The following is a 17,716-nucleotide window of genomic DNA, read 5'->3' on the forward strand; positions in this document are numbered from 1 at the left end:
CCTTGACACAGAGTCCCCTCGTCCAGGATGTCAGGGAGGCTACTCACCACCGCCCCCAGTGGTCAGTGATGATGACAGGGTGGAAATGGTGCTCCCCTTCCACTTCAAGGGGGGACAGTTCTGCTGAGCGATTTATGCTCTAGGGCATTCCCCCACCTCTTTCCACCCCACAACCCAGACCAAGGCTGGATTTTACACCCTTACTCAGCCCTTTCTGCCCCAACCTGCTTCCCACACTTCTTTTCTCCTGAGAACATTCCTCCAATAAATCAGGTGCACCTGGATCACATGCAGTAAGGAGGGAATGGGAAAATGTATGTAAAACCCGTGGTGTATAACACATGGTCAATAAATGCTACTTCCCATTACCCAAATAATTATGATTATGGATATAACCATTTGCTCATACTAATCTCTGTAGAAGACATTCATCATAATATTATTTAAAAGAGAATAAAATTGGAAATAATCTAAATATCCAATAGTAGGAATTCATAGGCAATCCATACTATATCCTATGATAGAATATTATACAGTCTCCAAGCCAAAAAGAAAAACATGGTGAAGGGAAGTAAAGCAAGATGCAGGAGGCTACTTAGTTTATAAATTATACCACCAAGTCCTATGTATTAACAGAGTGGGGCAAGCTCTGAGCTTCCTAGCAGACAACAGAGACAACGAAGCTTAGTTGGTTATAAGGATGACTGTGTCCACAGATATGAACAAGCCAAAATGCTCTGGAAAAGCACAGCTATTCCTAATTCTGAGGCAAAGAGGAAGTTCTCCCATGGGTCCTGAGTGACAGGAATACATTCAATGCGATGACCCAGTCACCAGCCACATCCTCTTAGTTACCATAAAGGTGAGTTCCACAGGTCTGGTCCCTGAGTGAACCCCCCTCCCCCCATCCACCCTCCTACGCCCCACAAGAAGACCCATCACAGACATGACATTCTGTAAAAGAGATTCGGTGCACAGCCAGGTAATAGAACCCTGAAGATTCTTGGCTCCCTCTGGACTGGGCTTAAATCAGGGACAATTTTGGGGGTGTAGAAGTGGCTGGAAAGCATGCTCTTCTTGCATTCAATGCCTCTGTGGCCTCCCCTACCCTGTAGCTCCAGAAGCTACAGAGCATCAGAGATTCTAACATGACCGCTTGGGATGTTCTTGAAGCGCCTTTCAGGATGTCTCCATATGCCAGCTGCCCCCTAAGCCGGGCAGGGTTGGCACAGTCCTGTCCAAACAACTGAGCCTAGCAGGACCTGTGCCTGGACAGAGGCTGCCCACCGCCCGAAGGCACACCAAGCGCTCACCTGTGGTCAGGGCCAAGGTTTCCCTTGGAAAGTGATTCCGGCTCCATTTTCACACAGACATCAAGGCGCTGCAGTTCAAATCTGTGAACACTTTGAAAAGCTGCAAAACTTCCCATCGGAACAGCTGCCCACAGTCAGACAACCACCAGGTAGAAGTCAGTCTATCCGAGTCCACTCATTCCTCCTGCCGCCTACGTTTGAGACCCATTACACTTTCTTCCCCAAAGTGGTTCACTGAGGGGGATTATGGGACCAGAGAGAATCCCAGCTCCTTTTTCCTTTCTGAGTCATGCTATTTAAACGTCAATCATGCAAATAAATTAAATCGCTCTTTAAAACTCACTCAATTCATGGAAATAATTTAATTTCCTCAATTCACTAAAATATCTCAGGACTAAATCAATATGCCAAAGCAGAGGCAGATGTTCATGACCCTCGAATGGAAAACATCAAGGGCACCATTGGTGATAATGTGTATGATAAGCAGTGATCTGTTCTCATTTCTTATCTGGTTTTTCACAACAACTACTGACCTACAGTGGGAATATTCTAGAACATGCGTGTGCCGGAGATGATGACTGTATCATCTCAGAGAAGGGGCCAGACATAAAACTGTGCAGAGAGGGTTTCACAAGAGAGAAGGGATGGGAAACTGGGAAACAGTGTGAGATATGGATACGACTCTGATGCATCGTGGGTATTTACGGTTTCTTTGGCTTTTACCAACAATGCTTTCTAAGTTCAGGAGGAAAAAATTATAATTCCAAGCGATCCTCCACATAAAGGAATAACCTCTGCAGAATCACTGCATATTCCAAGGCACGATGAAAGTCAGCAAATGCACTAGATGTGGGTCCTTCTTACCTTCTGCCACATGTTGATGAAGAAGAGCTCCCGGGAAACGTTGAAGGACACGTTGGCATCATAGGCATCGTCCCCGAGGTTGGAGATGGAGATGTTTAGGGAGATATTCTTCACAGCCCCCATAGCTAGATACGGGGTTCTGTCATCAACACTGCAAGGAAATATGAACAGCAATAAGTGTTCTGAAGCTTTCACTGATATAACATGAGGCTTCAGGGGATAGCTGAGAGTGGGGGCAGAAACTCTACTGGGATCAGAACTACAAGTCCCAGGAAGCCCAGTAACTAGCCATGCGTCCTGGGGCACTCAGTCAGCCCCCATGGGCCTCAGCTTCGTCATCTAAGCACGGGGAGTTCTATGGTCCTGTGTTGCCTAACTCACTAAGCTGTCCTGTAGCTCATGTGAAATCTAGCGCATCCAACTTGGAAAATTATAAGACATTTAATAACCTATACATGGAATTTGGTCATATAGTAATTCATTCAAATATTTCTGAGCACCTACTACATGCCAATCACTACTCTACGTGCTAGAGAAAGCAGTGAACAAAAGAGAGTTCTTGCTTTCCTGTAGCTTCAAGGAGACAAAAAACACATACACAAAGAAGCAAACATACAGGTCAGATTGTGATGAGAGCAACGGAGAAAACTTACAAAAGGTAAGAAGGATAGAGGACACCAGATTTGGAGGGAGAGTGGGGTGCAATTTTAAATAGGCTGATCAGGGAAGCTTCACTGATGAGGTGACCTCTCAGTAGAAATTGGAAGAAAGAAAGAGAGCAAGATACCCAGATATCTGAGAACTAGCAAAGGAAAAGTTGTGTCTGGTGTATTCAAGGGCAGCAAGGAGACCCGTGTGGCTGGAGAGGAGTGAGTAAGGGGCAGAGTGGGAGGAAATGGGCTTAGAGGTGAAGGGAGTAGGGGTGGGCAGACCACGCATTGTGGGCCATCCCTAGGCCCATGGTTTGCCTCTGAGACAGGAGCTCCTGCAGGCCTCTGAGCAGGGCATGGTGTGACCTGACTTCAATGTTTAAAGGCTCACTGGATGTGATGTGAACAGTCTGGAGTGAGTGGTTGCGGGGGGCGGGGGAAGGAGAGAGCTTGGTTTGAAGGTACTTGTAATAATTCAGGTGTAAGAAGATGGCAGCCCAGACCATAATGTAGAAGCTGAGGTCATATTCTGGATGTCTCAAAGGTTGTATCAACAGATTTTGCTTATGGATTGGATGAACGGAAGAGGGGTCACTTATTGAGATGGGAAAGACCATGGGTATAGAAGGTCAGCAGAGAAAATCCAAATGCCTATTGGGTTTTTAAGAAGAGATGCTGAGATAGTTGGATGTAAGGGTCTAGAGTGGAAGGAGGGATCAGGGTTGGAGGTATGCATTTGGGTGGACTAGAAATGATCACTAGGGAATGCATGTAACTAGAGAAGGGGGTCTCATGTTTAGGAGCTAAAGATGACAAGGAGCCAGCAAAGGAGACTGAAAAAGAGTGGCTAAGGAGATGGGAGGAAAACCAAGAGAGACAGTCTCCAAGCAGCCACATGCTTCAAGAAAGGAGTAATCAGTTTTGTCAAATGTGGTAATCTAACATGAGGAATTAGAACTGGTCACTGGAATTAGCCATCTGGAGGCCACTGGTGATCTTGATAAGAACTGCTGAAGTGCAGTGACAGGGATGATCGGAGTTGGTCTGAGAGAGGTAGGAGGAGAAGAAATGGAAACAATAAGCACAGCTGACTCTTTGGAGGAATTTTTCTATAAAGGAAAGCAGAGAAATAGGATTGACAGCTGGTGGGGGAAGTGGGCTCAAGGGAATTGTTTTTTTCTTTTCAGATGGGAATTATCATGGCATATTTACATGATCACAGGAAGGATCTACTAGGCAGGGGACAATTAATAAAGACATGACAGGGCACAGCTGCTGGATGGCCTGGTGAACAAACGGAGGGGCAGGCCTCAGCTGGTACGAAGTGAGAAAGTGGAGCGCATGGCCCAGATGCATCAGTAGAAGGGTGGCAGGAACAAATGAAAGTTCCCCTGTGATTGCTTCCACTTTGCAGTGAAATAGAAGCAGCGTCAAAGACTGGGAAGGGAGAGGGGGAGAGGGGAATATTTGAAGGGTGAGGAGATGGAGGGAAATGGCAGCCCAGGAGAGCGGGGGAGTGAATGGACCATCAACAGGATGAGGATGATGGTGGTGAGGATGATGACAAGGATGAAGATGCACGTGAGGCTGATGATTATTAGATAATGTGAGTTTTGGACAAAATAAATTCACACTGGAGGCCGATCTTTGACTGGCCAGCCAGTTAGTGGCAGATGTCATCAAGCATATGAGGGTTTGAGTAACGGACAGTTGTTACTTTTGGCCCCTCAGCATCCTGACACGTTTTTGTTTGGGGGGAATCTCAAGAGAGGTGGAAGAACTATCAGCAGAAAAGGGGCAGACCCTCCCTCTGCCCTTCTCTTGGTCATTCAAGTGTGGGCACTTAACTAAGTGCAGTCACGTGATCTAAGGGTGGTCAAGTGGCCTCAGTGTGGGGGGTGGAGGCTGCCAACTGGGGCCACGAATTTTGAGGGCTGCCCAATGACACCAGGGCCCTCTGAGATCATCTGAGGTGGTTGCAGAGGAGTTGAGAGCCCAGGGTTGGCATCCTGGGCTAAGCCTTGCCTCTCCGTCCTGCCTAGGCTCTGAACCAACCCATATCCTTCCAATAAATTCCTTTTCCACTTAAATTAACAAGCACATGTTTATTGTTGTTTGCAACCATTAATACAGCATGAAAAAGAAGAGAACTCTCCAAAATCTCAGTAGGCTATAAAACTTTGAAATATGCATTTTTGTGGGGGAGGGGATCATCATTACCCATCCATGAAGAGAGAACCTCACTCTCCTGCATGCCTGGCACGTCAACAAGAATAACGTGCAATGAGAGATCTGATGGCCTTGGTTTTGGAAGCAAGAGCTCTGAGGAGCCAAACAAGATGTGAAAAATTAACTTGGAGAAAAGTTTCAAATTCTTGAATGGCCTCCAGTAAATGAAGACCCTGACCTCAACCTATTGTGGCAATTATTTATTATTGTTGGCCATTTTCATTTTAAACAATTGATGGGTTATTTCTGTCCTCCTGTTTGCTTTTTTAAGATTAAAGAAGTAATTCTCAGGCCTTGAAGAGTTATGAGAGAGCATTAGCCTTGCGTTATCTCAAGAAGGAATTGCCTAAGCACCCACAAGTAGCCTCAGAAAGTATCCATAGTTTCCAAATGAAATATTAAGCAGAGAGACAAGACAGAAAAGCCCAGGACCATGGGGCAGGGGCTGCCTGCTCACTCCAGTTTTGTCATTCATATGATCAGCCTCCTTCCCTTGTGTGTAAACGGCAAGGGATCAGGCCAGGGATGTCTAATCTTCTGCCGGCCCCTAAAGCCTCTGTCACTTAATCAGGCAGCAAGGTCATTCCCAGGTTTTCAAAGTCAAATAAGGCAAACATGGCTCTATGATTAAGGGAAGCCAGGGACCTTCCAGGGCTGAAAGCAAACTCAGACGTTTTAACAAAAGAAGCCTCAAAGCTGTTTTCACTCTTTCTTCACATCTGAAAAGTCCACGTGCAAAACAGTAGATCTCTGCTTCCAAAGCTATTCTTAGAAATGAAATGCAATGTAGTTTGCCTGGTGCTGGGTACTTTCAAACAAGTTGTCCTGAAACCTTCAACAGCATGACAGCATGAAAAGTTCCTGATGTCAGCTGTATTTTTACAGATGAGGAAATCGAGATGCAGGGAGATAAGGTAGTCAAGTTGCTGAGCTTAGAACTCAGTGCCTCCTGTGCCTTCAAAGCCCGTCCCTCTCCACCATTGCCTGCGTTCTCCAGCCCCTCGCCTGTCACACCCTTAGGATGCCCTTTCTGGTCTCCTGTCTGGGTGAAATAAATCTCCCTATTATGAGCTTCTTCAGCCCCAGGGATCCACCAGCCCTTCATGGCATTTCCCAAGGTTGTCATGACATATTTATTTGTGTGGCTGTTTGATTAAGGATGATCTCTCTCCCCACTAGGATCTAGGCACAAGGGGGCAGGGACTTCTGTCTGGTTTTGCTCATCATTGAACCCTCAGGGATAGAATGGTGCCTGGCACACAGTAGGTGCTCAACAAACCCTTGCTGAATGAATGAATGGCATGCATGACCTCCCCACAACAGATCATGAGTTCAATCTTTACATTTACAGGTGAAGATGCCAAGCCCCCCACAGGGGAGTCTACTCTGATCAAGGTCACCAGGCCATGGAGGTGCTATGCTGGAGCTGGTGCCAAACTTCCTTCATCATGAAGGCTGTCTGAGCTACAACTCTTATATAATCTCCAGCTCAGCCAGGAAGGGCTTTGGCAAGAAATGTCATTTAATGACATCTGAAAAAAACAGGATTCCGTGAAGACCAACCTCTCAGACGGGACTGCTAAAAGAGTAAAACAATGAGGCGCAGTGTTTTTGTGCTAAACATTCCACGGGTGCTTTCTGATTTATTGAAGAACAATCTTTCTAATTTTCAAGGCATTTTAGTCTCTGAGAAATTTTCCCATTAATTCTAATTTGATTCTGCAGTCTTTTTTTTTTTTTTTTTTTTTTTTTTTTATGCGGTATGCGGGCCTCTCACTGTTGTGGCCTCTCCCGTTGCGGAGCACAGGCTCTGGACACGCAGGCTCAGCGACCATAGCTCACGGGCCCAGCTGCTCTGCGGCATGTGGGATCTTCCCGGACCGGGGCACGAACCCGCGTCCCCTGCATTGGCAGGCGGACTCTCAACCACTGCGCCACCAGGGAAGCCCGATTCTGCAGTCTTTTAAGTGGGTCAGATTTCTATGTACACCAATGACTCTGGTGTACTTTTATATGAAAGGCATGATTACTCACTAGCATAAGGTACAAACTGTACAGTTTCTATAAAGTTTATCTTACAGCACACATACAGCCTGCTGGAAACATCTTGCTCATGTTTTATCAAAAATAATAAATATAACTGTTCTAATACATCTTACAGCAGCTGTTTGTGAATGTGTTGGGTTTATATTGAAGTTTAGTGCCAATTCATTCAATACTCCAAATGTCAGATGCTGCTACGGGCATCTTAGTGGTCGTGTGGTACCTGAGGATCACTGTAGAAACTGTACTTTGACCTCACTCATTACTGTACATTAAAAACACATACCATTCAAAGTTCCTTATTGGGTAAATGCAATACATTTCCATACCAAATCATCCTATGCTGAACCATTAAAGGTCACTAAAGCAAATTCTTCCTTTTCTACCATCACAGAAACAGTTTTATGCAGATAATTCTTTGGTGAAGATACTAAGGAAAGAAACTAAAGCAGCTAAATTGGTGTTTAATAATTTTCTATTAGATCATTTTAGACCTTCCTTATAAAGTTTATAAAGATATAAACAATGACCTTATTTAAATAACTTGTGGTTATAATCTATCTTTTACAGAATATAATACTTTTATTTTCTTTTGCTGCTAGTTTAAATTTAGCCTGAGTAAAGGATGCTAAGACAGGGGTTAAGTCAAGCACATTCTAGTCAACTGTATTTGAGTTCACAAAACTTCCTGTTATACTGTCATTAAGACTGACATTATACTTATGAACCACAACTGTATTTGATAATGACAACTAGGGTAATACTACAGGGCAGCCAAATCCACCTACTCTTTCCTTTCCTGCCTTCCTCCTTCCATCCTCCCTCCCTTCCTCTTTCTAATCATTTATCCATCCATCACTTTTTAAAACTACCTTCTCAATTTAGGCACCAAGGATACAGGTTCCAGCCCTCAAGGAATTCACAGTCTAGTGAAGGAAACAAACATGTGCGACATAAGTTAATGTCAATATGTGCTACCTGCCGACCCTTAGGGGTAAGCAAACATCCTTATGAGACCCTTACGAGACCCTGTATGTGATGAGAGGACAAAGAAGGGATTCTGCAGGGACAGTGGGGTTAGGGGAGGGCCATCGGGGATATTACACAAAGTATTATCAAGGAAGTGAACCATGAATCCTACAATTAATGGAATGATAGCCCTGTCAACAAAAATTTGGCTAAGACCGATTTTCCACACCCACACACACTGGTTTCTCCATTCACGGAAATCATATTAAAAAGGACACTGTGGGGCTTCCCTGGTGGCACAGGGGTTGAGAGTCTGCCTGCCGATGCAGGGGACACGGGTTCGTGCCCCAGTCTGGGAAGATCCCACGTGCCGCGGAGCGGCGGGGCCCGTGAGCCATGGCTGCTGAGCCTGTGCATCTGGAGCCTGTGCTCCGCGACGGGAGAGGCCACAACAGTGAGAGGCCCATGTAACGCAAAAAAAAAAAAAAAAAAAAAAGGACACTGTGAAGCAGAACATGTTCTCCCATAGGAGAAATGTCAAAATCGGGGGCCACATTCCTGAGTAAGGATTCAGCATCCAACAAATCACAGATATCCTCAACAATGTGCCATAAAAGCAGTGACATAAATTATAGCCACTGTAATTTAAAATCATAAACAATTCCTAGTCTTAAAAATGAGCAGACATCATAAAATCAGAAATGGAACTTGACAGCTGGATGGGGACTCACTTGAGTCATCATTTTGCAGATAAAGGCCAGAATTAACCACTTCCCTGAGGCCACACAGAAGATAGTGGCAGAGCCAGGCAGTCCTCCTAACTCCTGGGCCAGCAATTCTCCCTGTGTGCCATTGCTCCTAAAGTACATAAAAATACAACTAAACGGTATAAAAGTTACATAACACTTATTCGGGTATAGGATGAGAAATGAAATCGTAGTTGCCTTCTTACCATTTAGAATATTTAGAATACTGCGTGGTGTCATCTCTTTACAAAAGCTATTGCGAGTGCTTATTTTTCCTCTTGACAATTTTCCTTGAAATTGGTGGAGGCATTCAGGATGACTCCAGATGCCTTCAGCAGCTATGCTGGACAATCTCCCTCTTGGCACTTTGTTGACAACTATCATAGCTTTTCAACTTTTAGTGCTTAAAATTACAAACATGAAAAAACCCACATAAAACCACAGTTGTTCATCAGATGTCTTCCTATGAGGAATATGAGCACAAGGCACCAAATAAGTTATTATGTGAAGGAGATGCACCATGAAGCTGATAAGACAAGTCGTGACAAAAGAACAGGTGCAGTATAAGAGGCAAGAGAAATCCAGAGCAAAGAAATCACTGTAGACGGACGTTGCTGTAAGAAGTTCCCTGAGAGATGTAGAAAATGAGCAAATTTTAAAGGATGAGGAGCAAATGGGGGGACAGACAAATAGGAAGGACATTCCAGGCAGAGAAAAAAGTAAACAAAAGATAAAGGGATGGAAGTGACTCAGAAATAACATGGAAAGAGGCAGGAAAAGGACATTCTTAGCAATAAGATGAGTAGGAGGACAATACTGATAGAATGTGTAGGCTGTGTCCAGATTCCCATGGACCTTGAATGTCAGAGTGCTGAGTTTATCCTCTAGGCCAGTAAACTTAACAGTTATCTTGAGTCACCAATGCCAGGTGTGTTGCAAATAATTTGTTAATAAATAATAAGGCACCAAAGTGAAGGTATTGCAAAACGTAGTAGGCTATGTATGGGTGGTTCTGCTCCCGTCCCTGGGCGTCTTATCTCTACAGCCTCCAAGGCTGCAATTCCATCTGCCAGCATCCCCATCTTTTGCCGGAGGACCTTTTGCTACAGGCCAGCTAAATGCCTTAGAATTAAGCCCCTGACATTCCCTGTAGCAGCCCTCAAACAATGACTGATGAGAACTGGTGTATAATTACCCCAGCTCTCTCATCTACTAAGTGAGACAACATAGTATGTTCTAGACCTGTGCTGTCAGATATGGTAGCCACTGGTCACATGTGCCTTTCAAGCACTGGAAATGCGGCAGGTCTGAATTAGTGTAAAATACACACCAGATTTCGAGGACTTAGTGCAATAAAACAAAAAAGGATTTAAAAATCTCAATCAGGGCTTCCCTGGTGGCGCAGTGGTTGAGAGTCCGCCTGCCGATGCAGGGGACACGGGTTCGTGCCCTGGTCCAGGAAGATCCCACATGCTGCAGAGCGGCTAGGCCCGTGAGCCACGGCCGCTGAGCCTGTGCGTCCGGAGCCTGTGCTCTGCAACGGGAGAGGCCACAACAGTGACAGGCCCGTGTACCGCAAAAAAAAAAAAAAAAAAAAAAATCTCAATCATTGCTTTTAGTATTAATTACGTTTAAATGATTTTTGATACACTAAATAAAATTTGTCGCACCAGTTCCACTTTAATTTTTCAATGTGGCTACCAGAAAGTTTAAAAAGTTTAAAGCCTATTGGTCAGCACTGTTCTAGATTCTCAGCAAATTCTACGTATTGTACTTTTAGCATGTAATATGGTTGTCTGTAATTAAGTTTCAATGGCACAGATTTGCTCATGTTACTTGCAAAATAGAGGTCTAGGGAAAATAAACTGGGGTAAAAATAAAATTGAGTATTTAGGGCTTCCCTGGTGGCGCAGTGATTGAGAGTCCGCCTGCCGATGCAGGGGACACGGGTTCGTGCCCCGGTCCAAGAAGATCCCACATGCTTGCGTACAGCAAAAAAAAAAAAAAAAAAAAATTGAGTATTTAAAGACATAAAATTGATAATATTTAGCTCCTGAAACTCACTTGCTTATAAAATGCTGTAGTGAATATTGTAAAATTAAAAAAAAAAAGGTGTCCCACATATGTACTTTTCTGCCCCAGAAGATAATTTTGACTTTTACCAAAATGTGATGCCCCAAGTTGTACACTGGGCAGGGGAACCTCATTGGTTACATGTGATGTGGTGCGAAAAGGAGGTAAACCACACAGATCTAGGCCATGAGGAATGTCCTGAGTTGTCGCATCTGTGCAATGAAGGAAGAATTTATGTGCCAGCTCCAGTCACTGGTTGAGGGATGATGTGGGAAAGGGAGAGCATCTATTCCCAGCACCTCTGGCCTGCTACCTGGACTGCTACCCGGTGGGTAGAGTAGGCAGAGAGATGCAGTTCTGGGAGCCGGACGCCAGGCCAGCACATAAGGGTAAAGGGATTTGACAGCGTTGACAGTGCCTGTAGTGGGGCCCTATGCCAGCTTTATGACCTGGTGAATAAGGCCTGTTTCTGGCAGGTCAGATCAGTTAATCCTGTTATCTCTGACCATCTGAAAGGGGCTCCAGGCCTTCAAGAAACCCCACTCCACCCCTTGTGATCCACATCCTGTTCACTTTCCTTCTCATGCCACTGTCACAAGGATCCACCTCAGGTGCCATAGTCTCCGTTTCTTCCCATGGTTCCAGGAAACATAGGTATGGGTGAATGAACACACCCCTAACCCAGGGCTGACCGCCACTGGGTTGCACCAGGGGCACTGTTCTGGTTGTCTATGCCTGGTGACTGCTTCTAAAAGGTAGGTATGCCTGCTGTGCAGGTTGTTAACTATTTTTAATATTGTCCCTGCCCTAAACCAGTGCACCTTAAGGTAAGTCACATAGCACACCACCCTTGCTGAATCTGAGGAGTATATATTTCTGAGCTTCCCCAGGCAATTCACTTTGGGGAGAATAACTAGGGACCAATTAGAGAAGACACAAATGGCAGCAAGCACAAATTTCTGAACCCATTTTTGCAGGGCAGGCACTCTATAAGGGGCTGTCCTTGGCTTCGCAACCCAGGAAGGCAGCTGTCAATACCTCCAAGGCGCAAGTGTTGACGCCACTTTGTCCTAGAATGTCATTACGGTGATTGGTCTTCAGCCTCTGTTCACCTCTACAGGATGAGAGTTTTTACAGTCAAGCCTACTGCTGCATCTGAGAGTTGCTTCAAAGCCCCTGAGATTCTTCATTACAGAAGCACTTGCATTCAAAGAGCCAGACTGGAGGGCTCGCCTCTGTGACACTCCTTAGCAATCTATACAAAACTGTATAAACCCATTCTCAAAATCCCAACATTTTTATGTCTCCAAAGGAAAAAGCTGCCAACATCAGCCTTTAGAGGTAAGAAGCCACTGGGAATGCCTTCACCATATTCTGTACACATAGAATATTATGAACGCTAAGCCATGTCCTGGGGAGTAAATGATAAAAACATCTCCAAGTCAGACGTGGAGTGATACACACAGTTTTGTAAGATCAAAGTTGAGGGACTCATGGTCTTTTAAAGCTGAAAAGGACTTCAGAATTGATTATAGAGCAATCTCCTCCCTATTTTGCAATGACATTGAGTACCAAGTGATATAAGTGACTTAGGAACTTATTGGGTAATTAGTGGTAGTACCAGTTTACCTAATGGAAGTGCCAGGATTCAAACACACTGTATCAGTCAGGGTGCAGCTAGCAAAACAGAGTCCATGCCAGGTAGTTCACTGGAAGAGATTAAAACGGGGAACTAGGAACAAAGGTGCCAGAAGAGCCAAAAGAGAAAACAAGGGGAGATGAGGAAAACCAGAGATTAGAAGTAACTATTATCCATGAAGCTGGAGGGACTGAGGGAGGAGGTTGTGACCAGAGCTGGGACTGCCAAGAAGAGGCTGAGACCACAGAGGGGATGTAGCTATTACCAGAGATGCTGCATGAAGTGGGTGGGGTTGGGAGAAATACCTTGACTCTTCTCCTTCTCCCTCCCTTCAGCCTCTCAACGGTGCTCTCATTGGTCAAACTTAACAGGAAGTCTGTTGGCAAAGGAGCCTGGGAAATGTAGTTTTTCAGAGTCAGGCTCCTATGAACAGAGCAAAGAAAGGTGGGGAACAGATAAATGCACTATGTTTTTAGATTCTTAGTCCTTTACTCTCAGCTTGCAATAAGTTAGGGAAGCTATCCTTTCCCCAATTTTCATGTGATGGAACTCTGGACAAGGAAACCTTGAGTTCCAGCAAGGGACTACAAAGGATTCAGTCCCCACGGAATGTTCCAGTGTAAGCTCCAAAGTTCCTCCTTCCTACAGGGATGGGAATTGTTTTTGTATTGCTAGCTCATTTTGGTTAGTTTTACTTTGTTAGTTAGTTACTTAGTTTAATAGTTTTACTGCCTATTCCTATAGAACTCACTGAAACATCAAAGTATATAGAATCCAAATACCAATTTTCACTGCCATGAAAAGTCATTAAAGTTTCCTGATTTTGAAGGTTCTAGCTATTGTGGCAAACATTTAGGAATTTATTTTATTAACTAAGACCACCAAAAAAGATATCACTTTTTTTTTTTTGGTAAAAACATATTTTTTGGTCAAAAGAATCACCAAGAAATGCCCAAAAAAGATATTGTACCTAAAATGTACACTTTGGAATAGATTTAAGAAATCAAATCTAATCTTGTTTTATATTTTAATATACTCTAGAATGGTAGGAGCTGTTATTTTTGCCCAACTATTCATCCTGTCCTGTGGTTATCGTACAGCTGGCCCCACAAAAGCCCAGGCCAGGGGAAACTTCCTGTGGTTTACAGCCTCACCCCACAATCATCTGATCTAACCCATTTGATGATCCTCATACCGACCAGCTCAGGATCCCCTTATTTTATAACCTGCAACCTACTCTGCTTTGTTCAAAACTCAGTGCCACGTCAGGGACCCACCTGCTTCTCAGGTGTGCCCAACGCACATAGCTCTGTCACCACTCAGCTTCTCCTCCTGACTTTGGTTTCCCTGGATACACACCCCAGTCACCTGGCTGGGCTGCAGCTGAATCCCTGGGTCACTTACACAGGTTGTCCCAGACCCCCACCACCATCTATCTGGGCATTTGTCTACTTTCAAATACACTTAAAAAAAATCTAAACAGCAACAATCTACATTAATTAATTTCTGCTTTTGTTTTAAATCTATAATTTTAAGGAGCTTTAGTATTCATATTGTTTATATCCTCAAGAACTGCATAAACCAATAATACTCTGTTAAACAGAATATGCTATCTGTACGGGTGTAGGTTTCAACCTTCTCCAATAGTGGGCTATTATACATAGAGTTTGAGATGTGCTTCACATCTTGCCATGCTTTATAAATCCCTTCTAATCATGCAAAACAGACTCACATGGCTGTTAACTCCAGACAGAGATCACGGGGCACCTCTGTAAGGCATGTCAACTAAAGTTTACAGAGGGTCAGGGAAATGATTCCTGGGAGTGAATTTCTGCTTTGAAAACCACTTATGTGAAATCAGAAATACCTCTATCTCCCTCATACGTACCCCCTTTGGATGGTTTTATGCTCATAAAGTAAGAGAAAAGTATTTACTAAGGTGATCTGAACTAAAATAGTGGTTTCCTTAGCAACATTCAGATCGTTCATGTAAATATGTGTTACTTAAAAAAAAAAAACAACATGTCCATATATCCTCACTGATTTTGCTAGCATCAATGTGGCCCCAGCTCTGGCTCATTTAATAACTCATTTAGTTATAGAATCAGTATTTGCTTCAAAGGCTACCTTCTTTCTAACAAGGCAGACATGAGAAGCCCGAGGGCCCTCCCTGCCCCTCCAAGAAGCTTAGGTTCCCTCCTCCTGCCCCATCTGCTTAACTGTGAAAAGAACTGCTGGTTTCCAGCGAACAGAGGAATTCAAATCCTCATCAGCCTCGACTTGAGGAGTAGTTTCCGGAATCACTAAATCTTACAACATCTGGAACAAATCAGGTTCACCAACTATAACAACTGGATTAAAGACAAAGAGTACTTTGGGGGGCAGAGGAATTCCCCAAATTTGCGGGCTGCCCAGGGGTCTGATGTCATGACGGGGATGGTGTGCAGCAATGGATGACCTGACCAGCAGCGGCCCAGTGCCACCCTGCACCACACACACCGCCCGTTAAACTCAGCCACCATGCATTTAAAATGCAAGAAGTGAACCTGCACTTCATGACGCTGGCAGGCCAGACAACTCAAGAGAGCCCAAGTCGGCAGGGCCACCGTGGTCCCTCCACAAATAACTCTGTCATGGCCATCATTTTTCCCTGTTTCTAGCTCAAGAACCAAATGGGGGATGTAAATGGTCACAGACAATGAAGTGTATTGAAATTACAAGCCTCCCTGATTTGGAAACTTCTTCCTGTGAGGTGAGCAGTCATAGGGGCCAGAGCAAAGTGGCTCTTCCCACCTGGGTCCCCAAAGGTAGAAACAAGAATAGACACTCCAGACGCAGCACTTCAAACAACCACATATGTGCCCATTTGTGCACAAAGTGGCTACCACATTCACCACGATGCCCAGTTTCTCTGCTTTGGGCCTGAAGTGTTGGTTTTCTTGAGCTCATCAAAGCTGTGATAGACAGTTACCCGTGTCTTTAACAAACCCAAACAAGGAATGAATGTTTACTTCATCACCAGTGTATCATAGATGCTGGGAGCTACAGGGTCCGGGAAATACTTCCTCCAGCGGCTTCTAGGTTTGACCCCACGTTAAAAAACGAGAAAAATGTATAATAATATGACACAGGCCTTATAATAAAGTCTCAGTTCTGGATATTATAATAAAAATCTTTTGTCTATTCCGGTAAGCAGAGCAAAAGGTTTGTTTCTCCAACATGTATCTTTTCCCCAAATCAGGGAAAACTTCTAGAACAGGGGTTTTTAACCTGTTTTTGTCACCAGATACTCTTGGAAGTCTAGTGAAGTGAATGGACCCCTTTTCAAAATGTTTTTAAATGCATAAAATGAAAAATAGAGTTATAAAAAAACCAGCTATACAGTGATAATTATGTTTAAAAATATGGGTTTTTAAAATAACACTGAATAATAAGGTTTGGCGGTAGATCACATAGCTACCATAACTTTGAAGTAGAGATGAATGTGAATGATATTTTGAAATATGTACAACATTGTAACTTGATGTGAAAATATCAGTGATTTCTATGTGTGACAGTCACAGGTCCTGCTAATGTTATTCTGTTTTGTCGTCTACATTGACAATTGACTATGATGGTAAAATTTACTTTGAAGTTAGTGAAAATAAAGCTGTGATTGTTTTCCTATCTAAATTCACAGACCCCATGAATTCAAAGTGCAGACCACCAAGAGGATATGAACCCATATCCTCAGGTTAGGAACCTGTGTCCTACGGCAAGTGAGAGGGAGGGACTAACTCAGTGCTGATGAGTCACCAATGATGATGAGAGGCCAGGTGAAGGGAGGGATGGACAGCATGCTTAGCCTCCGACATCAGGAGGAAAAGGAAGACGTGCATTTCTGAAAGGTGTAGAATAAGAGATTTGTAACTGCTGTTGGTTTCCTTCATCTCAATCCTACTCTTCCAGGTCTACCATGATCCATCTTTAAAATCGACGAACCTGGGGAAGCTGGACAGAGAGGTGCGTAAATGAGAATTTTCTCCTTCTTGGCTCAGGAGGTTAAATGAATCGTGTTCTTCCACACAAAGAACAATTTTCTTCCAGAAAAAAAATATGAAAACTTGGGATTTCCCTGGTGGTGCAGTGGTGAAGAATCTGCCTGCCAATGCAGGGGACGTGGGTTCGATCCCTGTCTGGGAAGATCCCACATGCCGTGGAGCAACTAAGCTCCTGTGCCACAACTACTGAGCCTGTGCTCTAGAGCCTGTGAGCCACAACTACTGAGCGCGTGTGCCACAACTACTGAAGCCCACATGCCTAGAGCCCATGCTCAACAAGAGAAACCACCGCAATGAGAAGCCTGCACACTGCAACGAGAAGAGTAGCCCCCGCTCGCCTCAACTAGAGAAAGCCGCCCACGTGCAGCAATGAAGACCCAACGCAGCCATAAATAAATAAATTTTAAAATATATGAAAACTTCAAAAATGTGTCTTTTTTTTCCCTTGAAGAAACACAATTGTGGACTGAAACAATGGCATTCACCTCCTGTTCAAATCTCATTATCACAGTAAACATTCTCAAAAAAGAGCCAGCGCTCCTGGCCAGGAAGGCTGCTCACTTCACCTGAGCAGCACGTGACTTTTATGCCCTGAGGACTGTATCTGCCCTGGCTCCCACAGGGAGGACATTTTGCAATGAAAGCTGTATCTCACAGGGGGCCCCTCTCCTTTTATCCCTGCGTCTGGATAGTCCTCTTTAAAAACAAAGTCCTGGGGAAGAAGCAACCAGAAGTATTCCTAAAAGACACAAAGTCCCACTCACCCCCTGAAGGGACCTCCTAACTCATCACTCCACAGTCCTGGTTTTTAAAAATCCAAAAACCCTCCAATTCCAAGAGGGCAGATAAAAGCCCACTGGCAACTGTTTTCCCTCACTCATATCTGATAAATACATTGAATTTGGTTTCCTTTTGAAACTCACGGTTCTGAAAAAGATTCAGACTTCCTGGCCAGGAGATCCGAGAAGGAACAGATTGTGAGGTGTGAGCTCTCCAGCATCTCAGGTGAGGTTCCCTGGCAGCAAGGAAGGATTCGGGTGGTTGTGAGGGATGCCACGGGAAGCAGGACTGGAGTGGGGAAGAGTCTATGCAAGTAAGACCAAGGTGGTCTTGGGTACAGTCTAGCCTTGGCCTGATTCACAGGGGGCTC

General features: G+C 44.3%; 1 protein-coding gene across 1 annotated transcript in view; it reads right to left on the bottom strand.

Annotated features, from left to right (window-relative positions):
- The window catches only part of ITGA9 (integrin subunit alpha 9), a 354,686-nt gene that overhangs the window by 131,365 nt on the left and 205,605 nt on the right, over positions 1–17,716 (bottom strand). Inside the window, exon 18 of the mRNA XM_032650071.1 lies at positions 2,178–2,328. Within this exon, the coding sequence (XP_032505962.1) occupies positions 2,178–2,328 (151 nt within the window). The remainder of the gene's footprint in view (positions 1–2,177; positions 2,329–17,716) is intronic.

This window comes from Phocoena sinus, chromosome 11 (assembly GCF_008692025.1).
Source record: "Phocoena sinus isolate mPhoSin1 chromosome 11, mPhoSin1.pri, whole genome shotgun sequence".
Taxonomy (NCBI): Eukaryota; Metazoa; Chordata; class Mammalia; order Artiodactyla; family Phocoenidae; genus Phocoena; species Phocoena sinus.